General features: G+C 38.2%; 1 protein-coding gene across 1 annotated transcript in view; it reads left to right on the top strand.

Moving 5' to 3' along the window:
* LOC141394849 (cadherin-related tumor suppressor-like) overlaps window positions 1–12383 on the top strand; it is an 869985-nt gene that overhangs the window by 712915 nt on the left and 144687 nt on the right. The window contains exon 4 of the mRNA XM_073969866.1: window positions 8581–8889. Coding sequence (XP_073825967.1) covers window positions 8581–8889 — 309 coding nt within the window. The remainder of the gene's footprint in view (window positions 1–8580; window positions 8890–12383) is intronic.

Here is a 12383-nt window from a genome sequence, read left to right as displayed (position 1 = left end):
GCCTTTAAAAACAAAAATCATAAAAAATAAAGTTTAAAAACTCAACTCAACTGCCGCGAGTACTTGTTGACGTTAAATTTGTAAGATATTAAACTCTGTGCCTTACCGTTGTCGCCATAGTCGTCGCACTGTGTCATGTTCGAATTTTTTATTATTATCTTAAACTGGCTGGCATTGCTTATTTGTAGATTGGTTGTGGTTTAACGATCTTTTTTTCGTCTTGGATTTGTTAGATTTATATCTTATTTGGTTTTTCATTTCGGTTTTTCATTCATTCCGTTATTTTCATTGGGAGTTGGGAGGGGTGGTGAGGTCTGAACAGAGGGGTTTTTCAACCATTTACAAGTGTCACTTTAATGTCTATGTACGGTTTCGGTAAACATTTGATTTTTATTACCGCTCACAAAGTCAAAATGTTAAATAATTCTTTATTACATCAAATTATGATTATCATACTAGCATCGTTGTGTCCGTACCACTGGGGTACATACGACATGCGAGCTAAATGTTTGTCATAGCTAATAATTTAATGTGTGGGAAAATTGTTTTTTGTTCATTTTCAGTGATGATAAATATATGATATTGATGATAAATATATTTTTGTAACAAATCACTTTTTGTTATCACACCTCTCCTCTGTTGCTTAGTAAAAAAAAATATCCTAAGGGAAGGAAAATATTTATTCCCACAACATCCTCGAAGGACAATATAGACTTCCTTCATATCAATGAGTACACGTCAATTCATATTGGCTTAACGAAATGGGACTTAGTTGAAAACGGGTTTTCATGACTGAAATTCTCAGTAAGTGTAAGCCAACATTGCACTGGGGAGTTTAACCAATATTTTGACAGAGTTTCCCACATCACTGAGCTAATATGAACCGGGGTGCACTGATAGATATGAGAGAAGTATCTTTAGATCCTTCAGGGATCTAAACGGGAAAGGTTTTGGATTCAATGTCGAATAAGGGACTAGTGCAAGCCTTCATGTTATGGTGTTTTCTCCAACATAGAGGCCTCCAATATTACTGAGCCAACAATATTATTATTCCTAAGCAACAGAGATTTTATGTTGAATTGACAACTGAGATTATTGTAGGTAATGAACAATTCTTGTCATTCAATCTGCAAGTCGACTTTGGAATTTTCTTTGAACGAAAATTTTCTGTGAAAGATAGTTTCAAATATTTGCATACTTCACTTATAAACTGGACAAATGTTGGACTCAGTATCTCAGATTCCTTTGCGATTTGTTGGCATGTCTTTACTTACCTCTAATATTTATTAAAAGTCGTAATAAATTTTACTTATTTTTTATTGTTGTTGTTTTATGTGTTATGTTGTAAACTTGGAAATTGTCCTCAAGTAGGAGTATTGCTAACAGTTAAAATTGTGTTACTACAAATGACGCACATTATACGCATGAGTGCAGCTGTGTACACTGAATGCTGAACAGGAATGACTAAATGATGGAAACGGAGCATGTGCTCAACTGGTGTTAGCTACACCAATCAATGGTATTTTTTTAACAAGCAAGCAAAGGCTACACTCTTTTATGGAACAAATAAATTTATTGTAGGAAATAGCTTTGGAAAACTGAGAAAGTTGAAATATATGTATGTAGCTCCGCTACAAAGGGTTTATATTAGAAATGACAAGTAAAAAAGTATCAGGGGCCTTGGCCGACAGAGATATACCCTCAGCCTATGTGAATTGATACTTTCATCTAAGGACAGATAGAATGTATTTAGGGTCTTTTCAGAATTGTGTGGCCCTTTTTGGACTTCTGAACTTGCCTTTGAACTTAGAAGTTAAACTAAATTTGGACTATTAGGAGATCCCAAGTTTGGAACAAATTGGTTGGCCGTTCAAGAGATATCGTGCGTACCATTTTAGTGACATTTTCTAAATACTGGATGGAAGTACCGGAAGTTGTGGACCGGTATTGCCCATCTTCGAACTGAAACTAAATTTTGACAAAATATGACGAAGGCCAAATTTTTTACCAAATCGGTTGATCAGTTCGAGAGTTATCTCTAGCCACTACATATGGCTATGCGTTTTTACACTTTTCGGGCTGTTTTCTCAAGAAGTATAGACTTGCCCCTGAAAAAAAACTTTTACCGTCGTAATTGAGGCAGCGAATGCAAGTTGCTTCAACAGAAATCATAGTGATTCGAGCGCAAGTCTTCAAGTGAACTTATCCGAAATTTTCTGTGGAAGGACCATATTCGAAACTGATCTATAACTGGTAGATATATTAGAATGTCTAAAGTATGGACCAAATCGCTCACTCCCTTCAATAGTTATCGAGCGCACTATTTTTCCGAATATATTTGAACTTTTGTGGGGGAAGTACCTGAAGGAGTGGACCGATATGGATACAGATCCGTCTTCGCCCTCACGAAAACAATATTTCAACAAGTAAAAAGTATCCGCCGGCTTTGTCGACAGAGATATATCCCAGTTTGTGTGAATTGAAACTTTAATCTGTGGTCAGGTCGACTACTGACTACACAACAAACAAAACAACAACTAAAAGTACATCGGTAAAAATTTAGAAAAAAATACTCTAGACGAATCCTTTCCATACAAGTGGGACCACTGTTTAAAGGCAAGAAGAGCTAGGATGGCCCGAGAGTTCCAGAGTGCATTGCAGATAGTTAGGATATGTTTAAATTTATACAAGGCATCTCATTCCTCTCATTGAAGACGGAAGAGAAATTCATATCGCCCATATATCGGTCATTTAGCTGTTATTCGAGCTTGTTGTACGGATAACAATGATTACAATTAATCCCCGTAAGTTGAACACATGTAACACGTTCTGGAGTCCTTCTGCGATTGTTTGATCTTCACCGTTTTTCAGACTAATGTCCCTATAGCTTGATCACACAGTATTATATACTCTCATTTTGATGGGAAATATAAAGCTCCATTCCAATCATCGGGTACGCGTTCCTTCTACCTAATGGTGCTAACAGGCTGATGTTTTGAACAACTTGGCTGTGAGGCTTATTACCTGTGGTCTTATTCTCTTCAGCTCAACACAGAAAAATGACTGCTTTTTGATAAATAAACAACAACAAAGAACGGAACACACGTGTTTGGGCGCATATCGCATGCCCACCACAAAGCAAAAACTATCTTTTTCACCCTCTCGTCGTCGCTTCTATGTCTTCTATTGCACCATACATACAGCTCTTTTTTATGAAATAAACGAGAGCCCTCCTCTCTCCACCCATAAAAAATTTGTTCTAACACAAAAAATATGTTGGTATCCAAACAAATACAATTCAGATATGTTACAAAATGATGCAAACATATATTTTATTGGACCCAAACATAATATGTTTGGATCCAAACATATATTTGTTAACAACCAGTCCCAAACATATATATTTTTTGGATCCAAACATAGTTCTAACATATATTTTTCTGCGCGTAAAAATTAATTTGCTAATTATTACGATGACCATATACCTTAGTCGCCCACACCATATCTCCCACACCTTCCTATCTCCTTTCTTGTGAACAAGTCAGAGAAATCTCAGGTTCCAGTCGTCGGCCATTGGTTCTTCATGCCAGATAGTGTTAACTAGCTGATGCTCCGGTTTTGAAAAACGCGGCTATTAAGCCGTCGGCTCCTGCAATCATATTATTCTTCACCCAGTTAACATCATCTTGGCTGGGCGGTATACACGCATTAACATCTTCTTGGATTTGACAGGTGGTATCTTTGTCGTCCTCATTGGTATTGGATACCAACAATTTAGAAAAATGTTTTTTTCATAACCCGCACACTATCGGTATCATACACATTGCTCACCTCTAAAGGAGTACGAAAGCCACCAGTTTGATGTTTCACTGTTTGGTATGATTTTCGGACTTCATTTTGGCTCCTCCTCGATTTTTTTAAAACACCCATTTTCCATTTCTATCTGTGTTCTGCGGAAAAGACGTTTCTCCTCTCTCCTTTGACCACAATACCACTCTCGTGCGTTACTACTGGTTGTAGAGTGGGGTAATGACTTTTTTACAACCTTATATCCCTGTATGATATTTTAATGAGTTTTTACCTAAGATTACATAAAATCTTAATTATAAAGTGATTCGATAAAAAATCTTCCGCACAAAAAGCTTTTAAATTTTTTATTTTTCAGAACTTTTAAAATTTTTTTGAAGTCACTAAGCAGATATTTAACTGAAAACAAGTTATAGGGCACACGACATAACTAAAATGACATAACCGTTTGTTCCTCATTAATTTTATTATCGTATTATACCATATATATCAGTTTATATTATATATAACTTTATTTCGTATATCATAAAAATTAAAATTGGTTTGTGCGGGACCTTTTTTAAAATTTAAGTGGAATAGAAGTCAGTTTAGTCATAAATAGGTAAAAGACCATCCATTCAAAAAAAGTTTGAGAATTTTTTTAATTTCATAGATTTCAAGTGTTCAAAGTGATTCGGAACCTTTTTTTTATAATAAAGTGGAATGAATGTTATTTTAGGCATTAATAGGCAAAAGTTCATTCATTCTCACTACAGGAAATCGTTTATGAGAAAAAAATGTCAAAAAGTCATAACCCTATTGTAGAGTAGCCCGTATTCAACATATTTCTCATCGGTAAAGCACGCTTTGTATCCATGTACGGGTTTTGCGGCTCATTGCATGGAGTGGACAATTTGTCTTTTGAGGTTTCTAGCGGTCACAACACTTCTCCACTAACAATTTTCAATATTGTCCATGTTATGTTATAGCCCCCATAAAACGGTACCTCCTGATATTCGATATTTTGAGGATTTCAACTACATTTTTAACCGATCTACCTATAATTTGATATTTAAGATTCGCAGTGGTTGTAAATTTTTTTTTTCCAATTATCCAATTATAAAACTTCTCTTCCAAAAATTATCAACGTGGGTCCATGAGTTTGTATAGCCTCCATATCGCTATCTCCCCTAATTCACACTTCTCTATTAATAGTTGTCAACATAGGTGCATGTTTTGGTATAGCCCCCATATAACGGTACCTCCCGTTTTTAGGTGTTTCAGGATTTTAGCTAAATTGTTTGACCGATCTACTTGTTATCTGACAAAAATTGTCAACATAGTGCCATGTTTTGTGTAGTCCCCATATAACGATATCTCCCGATTTTCGGAGTTTTAAAAAGTTTAGCTTCATTTGTTAACCGAACTATCTGTAATTTGACACTTGAGGTTCCCAGTGGTCACGAAATAGAGAATTTTAGCTAAAATTTTTAACCGTACTATTTGTAATTTGTTCCTAGCGGTCACAGAACTTCTCCACTAAAAACTGTCAATATAGGTCCATGCCCTAGTATACAACCCTTATAACAGTGCCTACAGATTTTCGTTATTTTGAGGATATTAGCTAATTGTTTTCTGACCCATCTACCTGTAATCTGTAATTTAATTCTCCACCAAAAATTGCCAACATAGGTCCATGTTTTGTGTAGCCCACATATGAGGGAGGGAGGGAGGAAACCACCCGATTTCAGGTATTTTGATGTTTATACCCTCAGCATTTATGCTAACGAGGGTATATACACTTTCATACGGGCAAAATGTGCCTCATCGAAATAATGGTTTTAGACCCCAAGTACGTTTGGACGAAATCCGTTTCAGACAATTTGGTGTTGATTTAGCCATGTCCGTCCGTCTGTCGGTCTGGCTGGAGCGCACGATAACTCTCGAACGGATTAACCGATTCGGTTCAAAATTTGACTATCGTAGTATTTTGTCCAAACATAGTTCAAGTTCGAAGATGGGTCATATCAGTCCACTCCTTCCAGTACCTCCCCCACAAAAGTACGAAAATGTTCGGAAAATTTGTGCGCACGATAACTCTTGAAAGGAGTAACCGATTTGGTCCATACTTTGCACATCGTGAAATTTCCACCAGACTTAAATGAGGTTCCAATATGGACTCAATCGGTAAACTCCTTCGGATACCTCCCACACAAAATTTCGGAAAAGTTCACATTAGGACCTGTTCTTGAATTGCCTTGTTTTTTGTTGAAACGACTTGTATTCACTGCTTCCCAAACAACGGTACAAGTTTCATCACGGGCAAGTCCATAATTCCTGAGAAAATAGCCTAAAAGTTGCAAAAAAAAAACCATATGACCCCGTGTGTAGTGGTTGGCGCGCAAGATAATTCTCGAACGGATATGCCGATTCCGTCCAAAATGTGGCCTTCGTAATATTGTGTCCAAAGTTTGTTTAAGTTCGAAGATAAGACATATCGGTCCACTCCTTCAGGTACTTCCTCCACAAAAGTTCAAAAATGTTGGGAAAAATTGTGCGCGCGATAACTCTTAAAGGGTGTGGCCGATTTGGTCCATACTTTACACATCCTAATATATCTACCAGATATAGATCAGGTTCGGATATGGACTATATATGTCTACTCCTTCCGGTACCTCCCACACAAAATTTCGGATAAGTTCACTTTAAGACCTGCTATCGAATCACTTTAATTTTTTTGAAGCTACTTGCATTCGCTGCATCAATTGCGACGGTAAGGGTTTTTTCAGGGGCAAGTCCATACTTCTTGAGAAAACAGCCCAAAGGGAGTAAAACCCCCCTATGGCACCACATGTAGTGGCTGGAGATCCACTTCCATAATGTGATATGTCGGTCCATTTCTGTAAGTACCTCCTTCGCAACACTTTTGAATTTTAATCCTAATTAACATTTTTATCGGTTCATACGCCCAAAATTTTAAAAACCCCCTTAAATACATAATTTGTTTTTGGAAAAAAGTGTTACAATTTACCCAGGCTGAGGGAATATCTCTGTCGGCAAAGCCGACTGATACTTTTTTACTTGTTATACCTACACATTCAGACCGAATTATCTATAATTTGGAAACCTAATTATTCCATATATGTAAGTTCAGAATATTTCATGGTGAAGGGTATAAGAATTTCGGTCTGGCCTAACTTAACAATTTTTTACTTGTTTACATATATTCCCATCTGGAGTTAGTAGGGTATAACAAAGATCACCTAAGTCCATATTTAATATTTTAATTGTAAGCGAACACAACAACAAATAAGGAGACTCCGCACCATAGCATTGTTACGTTAGTTGTAACTACTCAGGCGTTCAGAATACAAAACCAAAACCACACATTTGTGTGTTGTTAGATTTAAAGGAAAAACAAACAACATGAATATATTAATATTTCAGGATTTGATGGAATGGTAGACGGCAGTCGGACATTACGTTGCCAAGACAGACAGACAGACTAACAACCAATGGACATATGGTATAACCCCATATTTATACCACATGCGACAAAATAAAAGTTGTTATTTCCTTTTAAAGTTTTTTATTCTTTTGCAAGTGTGCGTGTGCGTATGTGTGTGCGTTTGTTTGATTTTTACCCTATTGCCATACCAACCAACCAACATCAAATGGCTGCTCTTTTTGATTGTGGCTATGAAAGTTTAAAAGCTTTAATTATATTATTACTTCAATAACAATTTTCAACATAAGTTTTGTGATATAAAAATACACAACAATAATAACAATAAGAAGAAGAAGAAAAAAACAACAGCAACAATGATGCATCATCTCTTGCAACTTCGTCATCATCATCGTCAGCCGCCTGGACATCATTGTCAACCAAATGACGACGTTCGTTTTGTAGACAACAACAGCAACAACAACTTTAAAGATGATGTATCACTCATTCAGTTAGCTCGACAGCATAACGTCACTCTATGAACGGTGGCTACTAGCAGTACGTGCCTCTTATAAAACAGATGGACAAACAAGCGTACAATAATAAGTTTGGCAGAATGAAAAACTAAAAAAAAAAAAAACAAAAACAAACCAAGTGCGGTTGGAATGGGTCAACATATATGTACCTTAGTGGCACCAACTTACCAACTATGGACCATGTAAACTTCCCATGTTTTTTGTTGTTTGCCATTTTCAATATGTTTTGAACTCAATATAAAGCTTTGTTGGTGTTGTTTGGTGCTACTTTTGTCGTCATCACTGTTGTTGTCCTCCACCAGCAACCGCATATTGTGTGTGGCGTTTTGTATTGTTGCCGATGATGTTACTGGTTGCTGCTCGTGGTGGTGGTGTTGTGGTTTTAGTGTTTTTGGTGTTGGGTGGCATGATGGACAACATCACTTTTGATGCCAGTTATTGGCTCGCTAGCTGGGCCGGCCAGCCACAAGCAGAAAAACGTTCGTTTGCAACTGCAACTGTCTGAGACAGGGTATCCATCCGTCCGTCCGTCCATATATGCCACATATTGAAGTGTCTGTCCCCCACTCACTCACAGAGATTGTGTTGTGTGATTTTACAGTTGATAGCATTTAACGTATAATTGAATTAAACGTAAAAAAGTTATGGTTTGTCTTCCTCCCCACAACTAACCCTCCCTTGCCTTCTTCCCCACTACCATGTGCCGCTGCTGCTTTATTTAATAAGTTTATTGAAATCCATTAAAATTTATTTTTATGTTTTATTTATGGTTTTTTTCATTTTTTTTCTCTTTTTATTTATTTTCACTTTCAGCTTAAAGTTATGATTTTGGATAAGAACGACAGTCCTCCCGTATTTCGTGATTTACCATTGTCATTTAATGTAAGCGAAGATTTGACAGCTGGCCACTTAATTGCCACCATACGTGCCACGGATCCCGATACACTGGGCACTTTGACATTTTCTCTAATGGGCGGCGATAATGGCAAGTTTTTGCTTGAACCTGAAACGGGAAAGTTACGCTTGAAGGATGCCTTAGATCGTGAAATAAAGGACAATTATAAGTTGCGTGTTCGTGTCAGTGATGGTGTACAGTATACGGAGACAGTGGTGGAAATTGAGGTAAGTTGTATGAAGGATATGATATTTAAAAAAGTAGAAATTAAGACTTATAAATCGCAAAAAATATTAGTGTAAAGCTGAGAGAAATAAGTGCTTTAATCTTTTTAAGGCTTTGAAATTTATTAGAAGTATAAAAGAATAATACAAATTCTGAACGTTATTAAGATTCTAGATCTGTTAAGTTTCCCCAGAAATTGTTCTTTAAAAATCCATCATTCATAATAGCTTCACAAATTATCCAGGATTATAGTTTACATAGCTTTACATAACAGCTTTAAATAAACAGGCCTCAGGCAGAATAGAACGTAGAAAAACCATCCATGTCATCCAGATGTTTTCCATTTGATCCAAAACCGATGAAACGATGTACAAATATTTCATATTTAAAGTTTTGGGGTCAAATGGATACGTACCCGATTCTCAGAATTATGCGGATAAAAAAATGAGCGAAAATCAGATGCCTCATTCTTCTGCCCTACTCGAACATTTTAGATACTTCGCGGCGAGTTCTATAACATTGGATTAGTTCCAAACTTTTGGATGATAGCAACCGCAGGGTACATCAGTGCACATCACCTGGTTTGGAAAATGACGCCACTTAGTAATCCTCCATCTTTCATAGGTCAGAACATCGCCCATTTATTGCCTCCTTCAACAGACCAGCAGCACTTACTTTCATCCTTCAGAAAGACAACTGGCCATATTTAAGAAAATTTAGCAACCACCGCTACAGAGAACTGCCCAACCCTTCAGAAGTTCGGATAATTTGTTTGCGAATTTTCTGGAAATTATCACTATAGCAGCCTACTTGTGGAATACACAAAGTTCAACCGAACTCCCAGCAAAGTTGGCGGAAACCTAAAGGACCTTTGTGTCAAGAAATGGAAATCGACAGGTTGATCGCAATGCATAAGCGGAGAAAGCAGTTATATCATCTGACATATTGCACCATCCTAGTAAAGGTATAAGTAATTTGGTGCCTTAGAAAAAAGTAAAGGACTTCTATAACTTTTTTTGACCCCAGTTAGAATAACTTATGGACCTCAGTTACTCTAACTCAGATTTATCGAATAACCTGAGACCCTCGGCCGAGGAGAGATGTATTACCTCTCATATAATCTCGACCAGGCGGGTATATTCCACCACAGGTTAGCGCGCATACTTACTTACTTTTCTGGAACATTTGTTCCATAGACCGAACTAAGAAAAGATCTCCAATTGTCTCTGTTTCGTGCTTCGCTTTTTGGAATACCGCGCTTTGTCATCTCTTCATCCACTTGTTTGCGCCATCTATTCTTTGGCCTGCCAATTCTGCGTGCACCGCCATGTGGCTCGAATTTATACGCCTTTTTATCGGGTTCATCATCGCTCATTCTTATTATATGGCCTAGCCAACGCATTCGCTGCATCTCGATACGTTTAACTATATTGATGTCGTTGTATAGCAGATACAGCTCGTGGTTCATACGACGTCGATATTCACCGTCAACGCAGATCGGTCCGTAGATCTTTCGAAGATCCAGGCTTCGGAACCATACATCAGCACGGGTAGTATCAGTGTTTTGTAAAGTGTTATTTTTGTTTGACGAGTTGTGGCTTTGTTTTTAAAGTGCTTACTTAAGCCAAAGTACCATCTGTTGGCTAATACAATTCTTCTTTTTATTTCACTACTGATGTCGTTTGTTGTGTTTACGAGGCATACGAAGTCTTTTACTACCTCAAAATTATAGGAACCAACTTCAACAGTTGGTCCGATCTCAATGGACGCATTGCGCGTCGACACCATCAGCTTGGTCTTCTCGCCGTTTACCGCCAGACCCACTTTAGCAGATTCTCCTTGGACCTTCATAAAGGTATCGGTTACTTCTTTTACTGATCGTCCCATGATGTCTATATCATCAGCACAAGCAAGTAACATGTGGCTATTGGTGTAGATTGTGCCATTTCTTTTGACATTTGCTTCTCGTATACCCTTTTCTTGCAGGACGTTGAAAAGATCACACGACAGGCTGTTTCCTTGCCTAAAACCTCTTTTGGTACAAAACTCTTCGGAGAGGTTCTTTCCTATTTCAACTGAAGATCTTGTGTCAGTTAGAGTCATTTTACAAAGCCGAATGAGCTTTGCGGGGATACCAAATTCAGACATTGCTTGGAATACCTTTGAACGTAGCGGGGTGCCGATGGCTGCTTTATAATCGACAAAAAGGTGATATGTGTCGATCTGCATCTCTTGGGTCTTCTCCAGGATTTGCCACAGGGTAAATATCTGGTCAATGGTGGACTTGCCAGGTCTAAAGCCGCATTGGTATGGTCCAATTATTTCGCTGACCAGGGGCTTTTGTCGTTCGCACAATATCCCTGACACTATCTTGTATGCGATAGGGAGAAGACTTATGCCCCTATATTTGGAGCATAAAGTCTTATCTCCTTTCTTATGGACGGAACACTGGATGCTCAGGTTCCAATCGTCGGGTACGCATTCTTCCTGCTGGATGGAGCTAACTAGCTGATGCATACACCTTATCAGCGTGTCGCCTCCGGTTTTAAACAGCTCGGCTGGTAGGCCATCAGCTCCTGCTGCCTTATTATTCTTCAGCCGGTTTGTTGCTGTCTTTACCTCATCTTGGCCGGGTGGTATACATTCAGTACCATCTTCTGGGATTGGATCTGTGGTATCTTCGTCGACTTCGATACTATTGGTTACCAACAGTTTGGAAAAATGTTCTTTCCATATCCTTAGCACACTATCTGTATCAGTTACCAGATTACCTTGCTGGTCTCTACAGGAGGATGTGCCAGTTCCAAAGCCATCAGTTTGATGTTTCACTGTTTGGTAGAATTTTCGCACTTCATTCTGTCTCCTGTACATCTCGATTTGTTTACACTCCCGTTTTCCATCGCTCTCTTTTTTGCGGAAAAGACGTTTCTCCTCTCTCCTTTTCTCCCGATACCTCTCTCGTGCGCTACGCGTTGCTACTGATTGTAAAGTAGCCCTATATGCCGCATTTTTCTCTTCGGTAGCAGCACGACACTCCTGGTCATACCTTGGATTCCTTGGTGGAGGTCTCTGGTATCCAAATACTGATTTTGCGGCTGTTTGCGTGGAGTGGGCAATGTTTTGCCATTGTCCTGATATGTTATCGGGACGAGGAGTGCTTTGATTAAGCAGTTGGGCAAGTTGAGTGGAATATGCTGTGACTATCTGTTGTGATTGTAGCTTACCGATGTCCAACTTCCGTGTTGTGTCTGTTCGCACTTTGTTTGCTACGTTTAATCTGGTACGTACCTTTGCTGCAACAAGGTAATGGTCCGAGTCTATGTTTGCACCTCGGAAAGATCGTACCTCCAACACGCTTGATGCATGTATTCCATCTATCACAACATGATCAATTTGATTTCTTGTTCTTTGATCTGGCAATAGCCAGGTGCCCTTATGAATATCGAGATGCTTAAATCTGGTACTGCTAACTACCATGTTTCTTGCAGCTGTAAAG

The sequence above is a fragment of the Musca autumnalis genome, unplaced genomic scaffold (genome assembly GCF_047663935.1).
Source record: "Musca autumnalis isolate F117 unplaced genomic scaffold, ASM4766393v1 scaffold_2, whole genome shotgun sequence".
NCBI lineage: Eukaryota > Metazoa > Arthropoda > Insecta > Diptera > Muscidae > Musca > Musca autumnalis.
The sequence above is the reverse complement of the archived record's forward strand: the minus strand, read 5'-3'. Positions and strand labels throughout refer to the sequence as shown.